Here is an 18,273-nt window from a genome sequence, read left to right on the forward strand (position 1 = left end):
ACAGGTAGGGGGGGGGGTATGGGCCTGGGTCCACCTGTCTGAAGTGCACTGCAGTACCCACTAAAACTGCTCCAGGGACCTGCATGCGCTGTCATGGACCTGAGTATGACATCTGAGGCTGGCACGAAATATTTTTAAAGATGTTTTTTGAGGGTGGGAGGGGGTTAGTGACCACTGGGGGAGTAACGGGAGATTATCCCCGATGCCCTCCGGTGGTCATCTGGTCATTTCGAGCACCTTTTTGTGCCTTATTTGTAAAAAAAAAACCACATCAGGGTGAAAACGTCCAAGTTTTACTTTAGGATGTCCTTGCTTTTTTTCGATTATGGGTCAAGGACGTCCAAGTCTTAGGCACGCCCAAGTTCCACCTTCACCATGCCTCCAACATGCCCCCTTGAAATTTGCACATCCTTGTGACGGACTGCAGTTGGAGACGTCCAAAATTGGGTTTCGATTATACCGATTTGGACGTTCCTGGGAGATGGATGTCCATGTTCCGATTTATGTCAAAAGATGGACGTCCATCTCTTTCGAAAATGAGCCTGCTAGTCTACTATGGTCTGTATTGCAACCTCACTATCGGGATACCCTATCTTCCCTGTTTTGGTGATATCTTTGAAAGATACTTTGTTCCGAACCATGCATTTTTGAATGACTGTCGGCCTTCCCCCAGGTTCTAGTTTGAAAACTGCTCTATCTCCTTTTTAAATGTTGATACCAGCAGCCTGGTCCCACTCTGGTTAATTAAGGTGGAGCCCATTCTTCCGGAATAGGCTCCCCCTTCCCCAGAATGTTGCCCAGTTCCTTACAAACCTAAAATCCTCCTCCCTGCACCATCGCCTCATCCACATGTTCAGGCTCCGGAACTCTGCCTGTCTCTTGAGCTCTGCACGTGTAACGGGTAGCACTTCGGAAAATGCTACCCTAGAGGTTCTGGATTTGAGCTTTCTACCTAAGAGCCTAAATTTAGCTTCCAGAACCTCTCTCCCACATTTTCCTATGTCATTGGTACCCACATGTACCAAGTCTTCCGACTCCTGCTCAGCACTATCTAAAATCCTATCTAGGAGACACGTGAGGTCTGTCAACTTTGCACCAGGCAGGCAAGTGACCAGGGGATACGCACATCCACCAGCAACCCAGCTATCTACGTTCCTAAGAATTGAATCACCAACTACAGCAGCCATCCAGCTCAGTAATCAGATTGCCCTAAGAAACCTTTGCAAATATTCTACTTCCTCACACCTTAATTAACACCTAATTCAGGTCTTTAGCAGTGCTACCTCTCCAGTAGGCAAGAACAGAAAATAGCTTTCTATTAGGACAGTTTAAGCCTTGCTACTATCCTTTTTATACTCTTGGTTATTAAGTTTCTACCTCTAGAGAAAGTTTTTCTGTTTAAAACTATGGGGAAAAGGGTTGTACATTATGGAAACTAGTTAATAACTAGTAAAAGAGGCCCGTTTCCAACAGAAAGGAAACGGGCGCTAGCAAGGTTTCAGGACCCCCCACCCTCTCACCCTCTCTCGTCTCAGGACCCCCTCTGATTTCCGCCGCCCAGCGCCTCCCTCCCTCTGTCTCTGTGGCCTCCGAGTGCATGGAGGACGTGTGCGGGTGCCCCAGCCCTTCGTACTTGGCAGCTGCTATTTAAAATGTTTTACCTCCTGCTTAGCCGGCAACACTGAACTCCAGCAAGTACAGACTCCGCTTCAGACAGGCTGTGGTTCGCTGTTCCTCTGGTCCCGCCCTCATTTCCTGTTTGCAGAAGGGCTGGACCACAGGAACTGCAGAAACAGTAGCGAAACCACAGCCTGTCTGAAGTGGCATCTGTACTTGCTGGAGTTCAGTGTTGCCGGCCAAGCAGGAGGTAAAACCTTTTAAATAGCAGCTGCCACGTACGTAGGGCTGGGGCACCCGCACATGTCCTCCTTGCACTCGGAGGCCACAGAGACAGAGGGAGGGAGGTGCTGGGCGGCGGAAATGGGAGGGGGGACACGGAAATGGGAGGAGAGGGGGGGCGTTGAACTCGAACGGCAGTGGGGCCGTCGCGGCCCGTGGAACTCGGACGACGGGAGTGGAAGGAGGGAGGGAGGGAGGTTGGGGATCATGGAACTCGGGGGAGGGGGGCATTTGGTTACTCACCTCCGGTGGCTGCTGCTGGGTTCCCTTCCCTCTCACTTCCCATTGGTTCGCCCTGTGACATCATCCCCAGGGCGGACCAGGTGGAACTGTGTTACGAACCCAGGCAGCCAGTCGGAAGTGCAGAGGTCCAAATTATTATATAAGATGCTTGCTTCTCTCTCTTTTATTTTTATTTCTTTTCTAAGACTGAACTAGGCCCTACTGTGCCTTCTATAGACTACCTGTTAAGCTCATTAAAGGCGTGAATAAAATAAATCCAATCCAAGAGATAATTCATTCATGTAATCCACTACATGTTTATTGTCTTGCTCCTTTCTTTCTCCTTACTTAGTTTTCTGCTTAGCAAAAGCCAGTGAAAGCTGTGCCATTTTTGTTAGTATTTTGTGAAAGTGTCTCATTTTCCATTTATGAGGCATTTATGTGAGCTGGAAGATGTCGCAGTGACTCGGGGTGGGGGGGGGGGGGGGGGGGGGGGGAGGCTGAGTGTTCCACAAGGCTTGCTAGTTGCTGAATTAGGTACTTTGGCCTTAAGAATGGGTAGTTTTTTTAAACATTTTCTTTGTGTTGCTAAAGTACTGGAATAGGAAGACTGACACTACAGTGCTATCTTGATAAATTGATTTTGTAATGGTTTAAAGCTTCTAAATTTTAATTTCATTTACAGAAATAAAACAGGTTTTCTAATTAGATCATATGGATTTTATTGTAATTTATTCTGGGCTTTCTGAAAAAATATACAGTCCCATTTTAGTAAGTGAATTCCTTGGCTTTGGCATATTTTTACCCTAAAATTGTGGGTACATTCAGGCCATCTAGATTAGCACTACATATTTTAGGATGTAGACAGAGTAGAGACATCCAAAAAAAGGACTACCAAATGAGTGTGAGCCAGAGCATAAGATAGGTCCCAAAGTGGTGAACTGGATTAGGAACTGGTTGACAGACAGACGACAGAGGGTGGTGGTAAATGGAGTTCACTTGGAGGAGGGAAAGGTGAGTAGTGGAGTGCCTCAGGGATCGGTGCTGGGGCCGATTCTGTTCAATATATTTGTGAGTGACATTGCCGAAGGGTTAGAAGGTAAAGTTTGCCTATTTGCGGATGATACTAAGATTTGTAACAGAGTGGACACCCGGGAGGGAGTGGAAAACATGAAAAAAGATCTGCAGAAGCTAGAAGAATGGTCTAAGGTTTGGCAATTAAAATTCAATGCGAAGAAATGCAAAGTGATGCACCTAAGGAGTAGAAACCCACGGAAGACGTATGTGTTAGGCGGTGAGAGTCTGATATGTACTGAGGGGGAGAGGGATCTTGGGGTGATAGTATCCGAGGATCTGAAGGCGACGAAACAGTGTGACAAGGCGGTGGCTGTAAGGAGAAGGTTGCTAGGCTGTATAGAGAGAGGTGTGACCAGCAGAAGAAAGGAAGTGTTGATGCCCCATACAAGTCGTTGGTGAGGCCCCACCTGGAGTATTGTGTTCAGTTTTGGAGGCCGTACCTTGCTAAGGATGTAAAAAAAATTGAAGCGGTGCAAGGAAAGCTACGAGAATGGTATAGGATTTGCGTTCCATGACGTATGAGGAGAGACTTGCTGACCTGAACATGTATACCCTGGAGGAAAGGAGGAACAGGGGTGATATGATACAGACGTTCAAATATTTGAAAGGTATTAGTCCGCAAATGAATCTTTTCCGGAGATGGGAAGGCGGTAGAACGAGAGGACATGAAATGAGATTGAAGGGGGGCAGACTCAAAAAAGATGTCAGGAAGTATTTTTCACAGAGAGAGTGGTGGATGCTTGGAATGCCCTCCCGCGGGAGGTGGTGGAGATGAAAACGGTAACGGAATTCAAACATGCGTGGGATATACATAAAGGAATCCTGTGCAGAAGGAATGGATCCTCAGGAGCTTAGCCGAAATTGGGTGGCGGAGCCGGTGGGGGGAAGAGGGGTTGGTGGTTGGGAGGGGAGGGTAGTGGTGGGCAGACTTATACGGTCTGTGGCAGAGCCGGTGGTGGGAGTCGGGACTAGTGGTTGGGAGGCGGGGAATAGTGCTGGGCAGACTTATACGGTCTGTGCCAGAGCCGGTGGTGGGAGGCGGGGCTGGTGGTTGGGAGGAGGGGATAGTGCTGGGCAGACTTATACGGTCTGTGCCCTGAAAAGACAGGTACAAATCAAGGTAAGGTATACACATGAGTTCATCTTGTTGGGCAGACTGGATGGACTGTGCAGGTCTTTTTCTGCCGTCATCTACTATGTTACTATGAAATAAGACAAGGACCTAAATATGTATAATTTAGAAGAGAGGACGTAAAGAGAGGATATGATAAGAGACAGACATAAGAGACCTCAAAGTTTTATATGTAAATAGTGCTGAAAAAGCAAACATTGTTCAGAGCAAAGGAAGTTCCAGAACTAGTGGGTCAAAACTATGAAGCTCAAAAAGGTTAGAATTAGGAGTAACCTATTCACTGTCCTCATGATATAAATTGGTTGTATGATTAGAGACCAATTAACCCCAATCAACATCTCTATCAGAAGACTTCATTTTCTTAATTTCCAGCTGCTTTATTACAAATAAGCTAACAAGGAACTTGCTGTAGATGGTTGAAATCAAGAGTGCTGCACAGATCCTGGATCAGTACAAGCTTCAGTCTTTCTGTAGATATCTCAGTTTAATGTATGAAAAAAAGAAAAGCATGCTAATTACAAGGGCAGAGGGAGAGGAAAGCAGAGAGCCTGCTTGCAAATTTTGTGTCTAAAATGAAGATCTCTGATCTAGGGCAAGGTTACAATGGATTATCCACAGTGATTAGGGATCTCTAGAGATGCTTTAGTGGAAGATGTCACTTTCAAGGGAACAGAGGAGACTTCAATGGGATCAAAGGGAATAGGCCACATTCAGTATTCAACTTAGACGAGTAAACATTACATGATCTTTGCAGATTACTGAGTTACCTAGGTAGCACAGGTTGCAAATATAAGTTGTGTAAATGGAATAAGGAAAGGAAGTGAGTACATGGAGAAACCTTCAGTTGGAGGTGGTGGAGGCCAAAGGGATAATGGAATGTAAGACACACAAGAGCACAGAAGTACAAAAGATATACATTGTAAAGCCAGAGATGGAGTATGTTCTATGCTTTTTCCATCAGAAATGGATAGAATACATGGGCCTTGTGGTTCTTACATATTGTTATTTGCTGTGTCTTCTATGTTTTGTTTTTTTTTAACATTTGTACCCCGCGCTTTCCCACTCATGGCAGGCTCAATGCGGCTTACATGGGGCAATGGAGGGTTAAGTGACTTGCCCAGGGTCACAAGGAGCTGCCTGTGCCGGGAATCGAACTCAGTTCCTCAGTTCCCAGGACCAAAGTCCACCACCCTAACCACTAGGCAACTCCTTCTGAATTGTGAAATGTTTTCAGAGTCAGTGGTTACCTTCTGAGCTACAGTATCAAATGTTCTTCAGTCTTTTCAGTGCTTCTCCTGTTATTCAGTAGTGTCTTTCTAAAACTCTGCTTTAGAACGAACTTGACTGTAAATAAATACAAATATAGTGAGAAATCTTGCTGCTTTGGATGTGAAATGAAATGATAACCCTGATTTTTTTTTATAATGCCTTACCGAACCCAGGATCTCTGGTTTTTGCCAAAACTGAATCTGCATCTGAAGTTGGCTGCTCGATTTCAGCAGAAATAAAAACCTTAAATGAATTTTATCCACTCCCTCCTCCACACCTGACCAAAAATGTCCCCCTCCCGAGCTGCCTCCCACCCATAGCACCTGCAGGACTTCCCTAGGCCTACCTTAGGAAGGTCTGGTGGTCTAGTGGTATCTTTGGGGGCAGGAACAAACCCCACTCGTTCCTTTCCTTTGCTGGTGCTTCATCACAATGGCTGCCAAGATTTCCAATGGCATCCCCTTGAGACTGCTGCGGAAGATCCTGGCAGCCATTTTGAGATTGGAACCAGTACTGGGTGGGGGGGGGGCAGTGATCATAAAGTGGGATGAGTGAGTTTTGGTCGGCCTCTAATTTATGACTTTAAAATGAACTCTCACCCCCAATTTCCAATCATTTCTTTACTTAGAAATGCATCACAACCTTGCAATTACTAGAATCTAGTGTAGCAACAGATTAATGTTATTTGTGAACCTCAACTAATACTTCTGTTTTTTCATGCTTTACAGAAACGGATGGAATCACATTTAGAATTCAAACGAGCATGGAAGGCTTTTCAAATTCTGAAATACAGTTGAAGCTTACATTTCACTTACCGGTCATGTACCCATCCTGCTTGCCAAATATCTCAGTTAGCTCAGAAGAGCTTACGAGGGCACAGTGTAAGAATGTGAAAGAGAAATTACTTGAACGTGCCAGTGAGTTTCTTTCTGAGCCTATGATACATGAGCTGCTCCTCTGGTTGCAACAGAATCTGAAGCACTTTGAGAAATCAGACACTTGTACTGCACAAAACGTTTTGCCAATGGACAGAATTACAGAGGATGGCACATGGATGGTCCTTTTACATATAGATCACATGAGAGCCAAAGACAGATATGTCAGAACAGTGGAAAATTGGGCTTCCGATCTGATCTGAGTGGAAGACTGATGTTCATGGGCAAACTGATACTAATCCTGCTACAAGGGCATAAAAAAAACATTAAGGTGCAAAAAAAAAGTTTGTGTATTGACTGATGTTTTGTTGATCTTCTGTTATGCGGTACAGGCCTCTAACTCTGATGTGTTTTAAAAAAGCATAATGATGTGAACTCCAGCCGCGATTTCTGTGTTCTTACTATTTGTAGAATGTGAACGTTCTGGAGGAACATTAGATTCTTGAGGGATATGTGGGGTAAACAACTACACAAAGTTGATGGTCTCAGAAGAATAGGACATGCAATGAGTATAATCTCTAAACTTCATTAAAAAGGCATAAAATGGAGGGGCTAGGATGGTTATCCAGTGATGGTAAGGAAATATAATGGATGCATAGCTCCTACATAGAGGGGAAAAGCCAAATTTACTCAGCACATTGACTGATAGAGGTCTGCTTGGTACATGTCACTCTCTATTGCAGATATAAATGTAATTGTTCAAATTTTGAGCAGGGCCTTAAGAGGTTGTATAATATCTGAAACAAATACATTATGCTTTAAAACATACAGGGCTGCTTTTTTTGTTTGCCCGATGCACAGAAGTCCCCGTTGAAAACTGCGTGCATTTAGATCCTTGGTAGAACTTACTGATTTGGAAATAGCAAGTGTTACTGAAAGGAATCGTGTGGCAAATGAGTTGCATGCAATTTCAGCAAGCAGCTCGGTAAGGAAAGTGCCTAGCACATGCCTGAACAGTCTCTCAGTAAGTGACCCTGTTCTGCGCATGTGCTAGGGCTGGTGTACTCTTTCCTTTCCCCTGCAGTACATGTTGGCTTCACTGTCGTCCTGTCTCCTTTCCCTTGCAGTGCACTGATGTTGGCTTGACCTTCCTCCTGTAGCTTACTTGCCTTCCCTCTGCTCCTGATGATTTGCTTGGAAATCTCCTCCTTGCTGAAAGTTCCCCCAGCTGACATAATAGGGGCTTTCCCCAGCTGATTGGTTGACTACTTGTTTCTCCGCCCCCTCCAGCTGACATCATAGCTGACATCATAGGGGCTTTCCTCAGCTGTCTTCTTGTTTCTCCATCCCTAAGCTCATCTCAGCTTTCTGACACTGCTATTGAAAAAAATCTCCTCCTTTCTGAAAGCCCCCCCCCAGCTGTTTCTCTGCCCCTCTAAGCTGTTCCCTGCTCTCCCACAAGTTTTTGTTATTGAAAAATGCAAGCAGACTGTCTCCTCCCAAAGTCTTCCTCACAGGACAGCTGCAGACCTGATGGAAAATTTTGTATGTTAAAGATAGACGGTCTTTTCTGTGCATCACTAGGAATCCTCATTTAATACTAATGAGTTCTTTGTAATACATTTGCATAGGACTGTCATTAGCTGCTACCCTTAACTATAAAAATCCCGCAGATCCCCTTTGTGCATTAGAAGCTGAATAATGTGATTGCTAGACTGGCTAGAACCAATTTAAATCAGACATTGCTAGCATGGTAAGCTTTGAGCATCATCCCATAGAGTATAAAAAAATCTGCTAAGTGTGCTCACGGTGGTGTGTTTTGTTTTGTTGTTGTTGTTGTTTTCCCAGTCAATCTCTTACCAGGAATGGCTAGGCAGCAGATTACCTTAACCCATTGCCTCCCACTTACTCTCATCCTTTCTAACCAAACTTCAGCTCAAGATGCAGCAACTAGTTGCTTCACTTTTGATTGGTTTATGGGAGAATCTAGTGGTTCTTCAGGATCATCATATGTGGTACTGAGGTATTGATTACTTATCATCTATACCTCATCTCCCTGAAGTTAGTCCCCAGCTCTGTGACCAAGAGGTGGGATGGCAGCCACAGGGCTTTTCAGTGGCACTTTAGATCTGTTTGGCAGGTGTTGGTAGAAGCAACTCCTGGAATTCCTTCCTTCCCAAGGCCTATGACACTTCCTCTGCAGTAGTTTGATCCTACTTGACCTGATATTATGGCAGTTTATCTGATAACTCATTTGCACTGGAGTATGCAGCACAAAGCAAGGGCATCTTTTACTAATTTTTGTTAATATGCACTTAGCAAATAGGGTCCATTATGAATAATGGACTTGAATTAAATCACGTGTCAGCTCACATTAACGTATATTAACATAGGTTATTAAAAAGAGACTTTCTTAAAAGGTAATAAATAGAAATAAAACAAAACGGAGAAAAGAAAAATAAGGTGATAGACCAGTAAAAAAGGTAACTTAATACATTTTTTGATTAGCTTAAAAGTTAACAGCTCTCCCTGTTTCTCACCTAACCTCCCCCACCCTCTTCCTGTGAGACTATCATTGGAATGCTTTTGTGTTTCACTTACAGTGGTGGAAATAAGTATTTGATCCCTTGCTGATTTTGTAAGTTTGCCCACTGACAAAGACATGAGCAGCCCATAATTGAAGGGTAGGTTATTGGTAACAGTGAGAGATAGCACATCACAAATTAAATCCGGAAAATCACATTGTGGAAAGTATATGAATTTATTTGCATTCTGCAGAGGGATTAAATACTTGATCCCCCACCAACCAGTAAGAGATCTGGCCCCTACAGACCAGGTAGATGCTCCAAATCAACTCGTTACCTGCATGACAGACGCTGTCGGCAATGGGTCACCTGTATGAAAGACACCTGTCCACAGACTCAGTGAATCAGTCAGACTCTAACCTCTACAAAATGGCCAAGAGCAAGGAGCTGTCTAAGGATGTCAGGGACAAGATCATACACCTGCACAAGGCTGGAATGGGCTACAAAAACCATCAGTAAGACGCTGGGCGAGAAGGAGACAACTGTTGGGCCATAGTAAGAAATGGAAGAAGTACAAAATGACTGTCAATCGACAAAGATCTGGGGCTCCACGCAAAATCTCACCTCGTGGGGTACCCTTGATCATGAGGAAGGTTAGAAATCAGCCTACAACTACAAGGGGGAACTTGTCAATGATCACAGGCAGCTGGGACCACTGTCACCACGAAAACCATTGGTAACACATACGACATAACGGATTGCAATCTGCAGTGCCCGCAAGGTCCCCCTGCTCCGGAAGGCACATGTGACTGGCCCGTCTGAAGTTTGCCAGTGAACACCTGGATGAGCCGAGAGTGATTGGGAGAAGGTGCTGTGGTCAGATGAGACAAAAATTGAGCTCTTTGGCATGAACTCAACTCGCCGTGTTTAGGAGGAAGAGAAATGGCTGCCTATGACCCAAAGAACACCGTCCCCACTGTCAAGCATGGAGGTGGAAATGTTATGTTTTGGGGGTGTTTTCTCTGCTAAGGGCACAGGACTACTTCACCGCATCAATGGGAGAATGGATGGGGCCATGTACCGTACAATTCTGAGTGACAACCTCCTTCCCTCCGCCAGGGCCTTAAAAATGGGTTGTGGCTGGGTCTTCCAGCACGACAATGACCCAAAACATACAGCCAAGGCAACAAAGGAGTGGCTCAGAAGAAGCACATTAGGGTCATGGAGTGGCCTAGCCAGTCACCAGACCTTAATCCCATTGAAAACTTATGGAGGGAGCTGAAGCTGCGAGTTGCCAAGCGACAGCCCAGAACTCTTAATGATTTAGAGATGATCTGCAAAGAGGAGTGGACCAAAATTCCTCCTGACATGTGTGCAAACCTCATCATCAACTACAGAAGACGTCTGACCGCTGTGCTTGCCAACAAGGGTTTTGCCACCAAGTATTAGGTCTTCTTTGCCAGAGGGATTAAATACTTATTTCCCTCTGCAGAATGCAAATAAATTCATATACTTTCCACAATGTGATTTTCCGGATTTAATTTGTGATGTGCTATCTCTCACTGTTACCAATAACCTACCCTTCAATATGGGCTGCTCATGTCTTTGTCAGTGGGCAACTTACAAAATCAGCAAGGGATCAAATACTTATTTCCACCACTGTATATATTTGATATTTGTCAACATTTGCTTATTTCCAATCTGAAGAAGAAGGGTTACTTTCGAAAGGTGATCAAATGTATTAAGTTAGTCCAATAAAAAAAGGTATCATCATATTTTTTTCCTCTATTTTGTTTTATTTCTGGTTATTACCTTTGAAAGTGGACTAACACAGTTAGCACACCACTTTTCTTAAAAAGAAAATTGTTTAATTCTCTGAACTCATCATCTGCTTGGCTCAGTGTTCTGTCAAGCTTTGCATATCTCCACAATGACATTCTTTGTGTCATCTATAGAGTAACTTTAAAAAAAAAAAAAAAAAGAACTTCTGCAAAAATGAATGCCACACTTTTTTTCTTCATGACACATCAAGAATTACAGAAATCAGCAAACCTAAAATGTTTTTATTGAATATGAATTATAATGGTTAATTTCAATATAAAATTATTTGAGATTTCCAGATTATATTATAGGTAGATTTATAACTTAACTTAATGTAAAACTGAAACCTTTTGTCCTTCATCAGATTCTGCAAGAAAGACCAGGGCCCCAGTTGTGTTTTTCACCCTTCTTCCAGTCATGCCTTAAGCATTCCGATAAATGACTCGTGGAGACTGTCATTTTTGCTCTCTTTTTGTCTTTCTAGCTTGTTATATAATTGGTTTGTTTCCCACTTACTGTATGCACAGTTCAGACAAGTCTGTGAGCTCATCAAAGGAAGTGACAACTCAGCACAGGAAATGTAGAATAGAGTGGGGGGAAAGATGGCTACCCCTAAGACCCTTCTAGAAAGGTTTCGCTGATCTCACTGCTTCTTTAGGCTTTGCTATTATGGTTAAGAGGAAGGAACACAAGGATTCTCAGATTCTTGTTTTGCTTTCAAATTATTTATTTTTAGTTTCTTAGATTTAATTATGCTTCGTTTCATGACCCTCTTGGATTGCATTTGAAATCTAAAAAGAATGTCTCTAGAGCATCTAAATATTTGAAGCTTGGACTGGAGTAGAGGCGGGGTGACCTAGTCGTTAGAGTACCAGTCTTGAAATCCAGAGTTGGCCAGTTCAAATCCTTCTGTTGCTCCTTGTGATCTTGGGAAGTCACGTAACCCTCCATTCCATATCATCATGCTGATCAATCCATAGACTGGTGGGTTGTGTCCATCTACCAGCAGGTGGAGATAGAGAGCAATCCTTTGCCTCCCTATAGTGGTTCATGTGCTGCCGGAAACTCCTCAGTATGTTCTCTATCTCAGCAGGTGGTGGTCACACACAGCAGCAGCTCTGGCTAGGTCTCCAGGCCTAATTCTTAGGTTTTGTTGAGTACCTGGGGTTGAGGGCTCTTCTTGAGCAAGTGCAAACCTGGTGGTGCCAGGTCCCTCCTTTTCTCCCCCCTCCTGCTGGCTCCGTTAAAAAAAAAAAAAATTGGACATCCTTTAAGGGCGTTTATTTCCAACGCTTATATCAGCGTTTATTGCAGCTGCTCACTGGGACACCAGTTCGTTACAGCGAGGAGCAGGTAATTTTTACCTTTTGTAGCGGGCAGGGGATTCCCCGATCAGTCTCCACGTGGCTTATGGCGTCGGAGGGCGAGGGGCGTGAAGAATCGCTCCCCGGACCACGTGTGCGCATCTAGCGGGGATGCGGGGGGTTTCAAAGCCTGATTCGCCCTTTTTGGGCGTCAGTTTGGAGTCCGGTCAGTGTCCCGGTTCTTCCTCCGGTGCGGCGGTTTTTCCCGCCATAAGCGCCCATCCCCCCGCTACTCGCCCCCTCCATTTTGGCCGGCCACTCTGCTCGGACGGTTTCTTCTTGGGCCGCCCTCGAGGTGGGAGACGTTAAATGCTATGGTCGCCCTTGATTCGGGCGACGGCAAGAAAGCGGCCAAAGTTAAGCGCCGTTCTTCCCACGCGGCTCCTCGGAGCTTCGTGCCGGACGCCATTTTGGATGTGCAGCATGTTTCTCCCCCCTCTTGTGAGAGCCGGTTGAGGGTGCGTCTAGGGCCGTGGCCCAGGCTGCAGAAGTGCACAGACTGGGGGTTTCTCCCCTGAGTCAATTTTGCTGCTGCATCGGGCTGTTCTTATGCAAAACGCTGCCCCTGCTCCCCTGTCTGATAAAGGGGTTGAGGCCTCCGGAAGCAAACGCCCTTGGATGGATTTCCAGGCTCTAGAGGACTCTGTCGCCTCTGATGTAGATGAGGGCAGCGTATCTGAGTTCTCCAATGTCCCTTTGGGGATTCCTTGGAGGAGACGGATTCCCGCTCGGATGGAGCGGATGACTCCTCTGCAACGCGGACTCTTTCGCTCAGAGGATTTGCCTGTTAGTGCAGGCCATGAGCATTTTGAAGATTTCCTCTCCGGAGGACGTCTCTCCCTCAGCCTCTGCTGGCTCTGCCATTATGCTGGGGACGAAGTGCCCGCCTAGAACCTTCCACGTGTATGAAGCCATGCACACCTTGATTTCGGCTCAATGGGATTTCCCAGAAGCGAGCCTTAAAGTGGCTAGGGCTATGTCCCGCCTCTATCCTCTGCCGGAAGGCGAACGGGAGGCCTTTCTTTGGCCTACTGTGGATTCCTTAATCACTGCGGTGACTAAGAAAACGGCGTTGCTGGTGGAAGGTGGCACGGTCCTAAAGGACGCCCAAGACAGAAGATTGGAGGCGGCTTTAAAGTCGTCCTTCGAGGCGGCTGCTTTAAGTTTGCAGGCCTCAGTTTGCGGCTCCTATGTGGCCAGGGCGTGCCTGACGATTGTGCAGCGGGCTTCCCCCTCGGATCCTTCCTTGAGGGCTGATTTGCCAGCCCTGGAATCGGGCTTGGGCCTACTTGGCAGACTTGCTGTATGATGTCTTGTGAGCCTCGGCTAAAGGTATGGCTCAGACAGTCTCTGCTCGGCGCTGGCTTTGGCTGAAGCATTAGTCTGCTGACCACGCCTCTAAGTCTCACCTGGCTAAGTTTGCCTTTTAAAGGCAAGCTGCTCTTTGGGGTCGAGCTGGACAAGATTGTGACCGATCTCGGCACATCCAAGGGCAAGAGGTTACCGGAGGTCAGGGCTCGGGCCAGTGGTGCCCGCCCCGGTTCCTCCAAAGGACGGTTTCAGGAAGCCGTCGGTATCGCCAGGGCAAGTCGGGCTCCTCTGCCCCCTCTTCCTTCAAGAGGAACTTCTCCCCCAAGCAGCATTCCTTTCGCAGAGACCGCCGTCCCGGAGGTGCGTCCTCCGGTCCTCCCCCAGGGTCTCGTACCCAATGACGGGGCCCTGGTCCATGGCCCAGAGCAGATTGGAGGACGTCTATCCTCGTTTCTGGGCAAGTGGCCCAGGGTAACTTCAGACGCTTGGGTGCTGGAAGTCATCAGAGACGGCTACAAGCTAGAGTTCTGCCGACCCTTAAGAGACGGGTTTGTGCACGCTCCCTACAAGTCTCCGGTCAAAGCTGTGGCAGTGCAGCAGACTTTTGGACAATCTGATCCGCCTGGGTGCGGTCGTTCCGGTGCCAGAAGATCAGCTTGGCAAGGGACGTTACTCCATTTACTTTGTGGTACCAAAGAAAGGAGGTTCTGTGCGGCCTATCCTCGACCTCAAAGGGGTCAATCAGGCCTTGAAGGTTCGACACTTCCAAATGGAGACTCTCCGCTCTGTTATAGCGACAGTGAAAGCAGGGGAGTTCCTGGCATCCTTGGGACATCAAGGAAGCTTACTTGCAATATTCCCATCTGGCCTCCTCATCAACACTTTCTGCGTTTTGCAGTCCTGGGCCGACACTTCCAGTTCAGAGCCCTCCCGTTCGGGTTGGCTACTGCTCCGCGGACATTCTCCAAAGTAATGGTGGTCATCGCGGCCTTCCTACGAAGGAAGGAGTACAAGTCCACCTTATTGGACGACTGGTTGATCCGAGCCCCCTCTTATGCAGAGTGCGGCAGAGCTGTAGACCGGGTGATTGCTCTTTTGAGCTCCCTGGGGTGGATCATCAACTGGGAGAAAAGCCAGCTGCGCCCGACTCAGTCCCTTGGAGTATCTGGGAGTTCATTTCGACACCCGGGCCCGGTTTGGAGCTTCAGTGTTGCGGTCAGGGATTTCTATGGCCCGCCCTGGGTGAGTACTGCTTCGGTACATCCCACCAGTCTATGGATTCATCAGCATGATGATATGGAAGGTAAAATTATGTATCATACCTGATAATTTTCTTTCCATAATCATAGCTGATCAATCCATAGCCCCTCCCAGATATATGTGTACTGTTTATATTCTGGTTGCATTTTCAGGTTCAAGTTTAGTCTTCAGTCCTGTTCAGGAGGATCTTCGTGTTCAAGTTTTTTCGATTGAATTCTTCTTGGAGTTGAGACGATTTTGTGTTACAGTGAGCTGCTGCATTCCTCTCCCCTCCGTTTTACTGGGCTGGATTGAACCTAAATTCTTCCGGCGCTCCCTCCCGCTTCGTGCGGCAGTAGGGTAGCATTATATCCCTCCCGCTTCGGCGGTGTTAGGGTCAGCCAGCTCCTCCCACGGTTGCGGTCGCAGGATAAGCCAGATCCCCCGCATCGGCGGGTGTGGTGTCCATCCCCCGCTCCGCGGGGATGAGCTGGACAGATTCCCCTCCCCCACTTGTGTGGGGATGAGCTGGGTTGATTCCCCTCCCCCGTTTTGGCGGTGGTGAGCTGGGCAGAGTGTCCCTTTGTGGGTGTAATTCTCTAAGTGCTGAGTCCTGCGGATGGAGCTTTGAGATCGACATACTGAGGAGTTTCCAGCAGCACATGACCACATATAGAGAGGCACAACCCACCGTCTATGGATTGATCAGCTATGATTAATGGAAAGAAAATTATCAGGTATGATACATAATTTTACCTTCCATAGTGTCCCACAGATCAATCCAGAGACTTGTGGGTTATGTCCATCTACCAGCAGGTGGAGATAGAGAGAACCTCAGAGGTTTGCTATATGTGGTCCTGTGCAGCCAATCGAACCTCAGTATTCTCTCTATCTAGCAGGTGGAGGGATATACCTGTGCAGCTCTGGATTGATGTGGCTCCTGGTGTCCTTTGGGCCTGGTAGAGCACAGACAGAGGTTGTGCTGTTTGCAACCTTCTGGTGTACACCTGGTGGTGCCAGGTCCCTCCCGGTCTCCCCCCTCCTTGTCCTCCATTGCCTGTGGCTGAATGCCTGATCAGGTGCTGTATTTCTCTCCTGTCTCATAAAAAAAAAAAGTGAGGTAAGCGGTACCTTTTGGAGTTTCCTTTGCTATCTGTCGGAGGACGTTGCGGCAGTGGAGCCATGCACGGATAAGCACCGTCAGTAGTTTGGGAAATATGTCTGTGCCTTCGGAGGCAACAAACGCTGCTCTCGTGGGAGCTGGAGAGCAGCGTTGAGATGTGAGTCTCCTTGTGCGGGCGGTGAGGCAGAGACACCGGGGGAAGTTTGGCTGGTTCCTCTGGGCAGGCAGGACCGCGAGCTTCGACGGGCGCTATTTTTTCTGTTCTGGCCCATTCCTCGGTGCACGTGGTGCCCGAGCTTCAGGCCTGTGAGCCTCAGGGCCCTGCTTCTTTCAGTGATTGATGTAATCACAGGTCAAAAGACTTCTCCTAATCTGTAAACTATATATTTTTTATATATTTTTAATGCAGTGTGTGCTATGTTATTATTGCTTCAGTGACTTTCATGACTACAAAGTGTATAATACTGAAGAATGTTAAGCACAGTTTATTTTAAATAGCATAGAAATACTAAAAATATATTTTAAAAAATCTATAGTTTACAGATTAGCAAGGAGTTTTTGACCTGTGATTACCTTAGTTGTTGAAAGTTAAATACCATAGTCTGCAATTGGTAGACAGTGAGAATTCTTTGCGGTGTCCAAGGTCTTTTTCTCCTGCTAAGAGAACTATTTGATATATTGAAGTCCATCTTCAAATTTTTAGTTCACTTTTAGGGAGCTTTTGAAAGTTGTTTTGTGAACATTTATAGCCATTTTTGAATTTAGAGTGTTCTAGATCATCTAAACCATTTACCAATGTAATTGACAGTTTTCCACAGTTGTCCAGCTGAGCCAGTTTTTCTAAAGACCTGCTCTCAGTTTAGGTACTGTTCTCTCAGATTCCACTGGTTAATAGCTTGATAGATTATGGGTGTTTTATAGTCGCATTAGTTGCATATGTGACTGCCTGCTATGCTTGCCTAGCCCTGCTGAGAAGAATTAGTTTGCATGAACTGTTTTATCTTCCACCTAGAATATAGGCAGAGACTTTCTATATCAAGCTCAGAAATGTTTGCTGGACAAAGGCATGCAATTTACCCATGTTTACTCACCACTTTTAAAAACTAAGCTTTTATGAGTTTAGTACCTTTTGACTGAATTTCAAGACATTGATGGTGATATTTATTTAACACCTTCTGTTCTGCCATTTAGAATTATTTGATTCTTCTGAAAACCTCTAAAGTAGATGTGGACTCATGCGGAAAGAAATGCAAAGAGAAAATGATTCGTGTACTGTGTGAAACAAGACTACCAACTGAACACAAAAGGTATAATTTAGTGCTATTGCAGATAGAAAAGCAGCAGAATCGATAATTATATTCTGACAAACCTGGAGGAATATTCATGAGTTTCTTTTTGTGCTGTAGGTTTCTGGCATTCGAAGTTAAAGATTATGCATCATTGGCAGAGCTACAAAGAGAATTTGAAGCTGCAGGACTTGAGGAGATTTTCATTGAATTTGTGATTGCTCTGTTGTAAGGAAATGTGAAAGAAGTTTTTGACTGAAACAACTACTCTTTGTGCATTTTGGCTGATGGGAACTGAAACATGAAACCACTTCTTTACTAGCAGCAGTGAAACCGCCCTGCACCAAAATGTTAAGGCACCATCAGAATTCCAGAAAATAAAAGGCATTTCATATCCCACATTTTAAAAAAATGATACTATTGACTACATCAAAAATCTTGTTTTGAAAATGTTGATTTGAAAAAAGTTCTGATATTTTGCAGAAAACTAACACTGAGTGGCTCATTTCCGCATGGAAACCTTTCGAGTTATGTTAATTCCTTATAAAGCAAGTAAACTACCCATGAGAAACTATGTACCTGTGATGAATTGAACTAGTTTTGTATACACATTCACCTCCTTATTTATGGAATGTTTTGTGACATGCTGCAGGATACTGCATCTTGAATCAGAATTTTTAATGAGACCAGGGGTTCCCAGACCTTTTTGGTTCATGGCACCCTTACTGTCCGAGCAATGTTTTGTGGCACCCCCCACCCCCGGCCACATGGGTCTCCATATCCCCCCCCCCCCCCCAGCCACATGGGTCTCCGCACCCCCCCCCCCCCCACGGCCACATACATCTCTTTTCCCTGCAGCTTCCTCCTCTCACACAAGCACACCTTTCCTCCCTGAAAATTCAGCAAACCTGTCCCTTCCCTGTAGCTCCCTCTTCCCAGAAAGTCCAGCACACCATTCCCTGCAGCCCCTTTCCTTCCATATATGCAACACATCTCTGCCTTCCCCAAATTCAGCATCACTCGCTACCTTCCTTCCTGCAGGTCCGGATTGCTGCCGCTTCCTTCTCCTTCCTCCACTGCTGCTGAGGTGCTTGCAGATTACATTTTTGGGCCATCCGCGATTCACACAG

At 45.9% G+C, this 18,273-nt stretch overlaps 1 protein-coding gene across 1 annotated transcript in view; it reads left to right on the top strand.

Moving 5' to 3' along the window:
• Window positions 1-17,555, top strand: part of RWDD3 (RWD domain containing 3) — a 40,509-nt gene extending 22,954 nt beyond the window's left edge. The window contains 4 exon segments of the mRNA XM_030207314.1: window positions 6,328-6,729; window positions 6,732-6,805; window positions 17,049-17,164; window positions 17,264-17,555. Coding sequence (XP_030063174.1) covers window positions 6,328-6,729; window positions 6,732-6,805; window positions 17,049-17,164; window positions 17,264-17,375 — 704 coding nt within the window. The 3' untranslated portion in view covers window positions 17,376-17,555.
• Window positions 17,556-18,273: the final 718 nt, after the last annotated feature.

This window comes from Microcaecilia unicolor, chromosome 6 (genome assembly GCF_901765095.1).
Source record: "Microcaecilia unicolor chromosome 6, aMicUni1.1, whole genome shotgun sequence".
Classification (NCBI taxonomy): domain Eukaryota; kingdom Metazoa; phylum Chordata; class Amphibia; order Gymnophiona; family Siphonopidae; genus Microcaecilia; species Microcaecilia unicolor.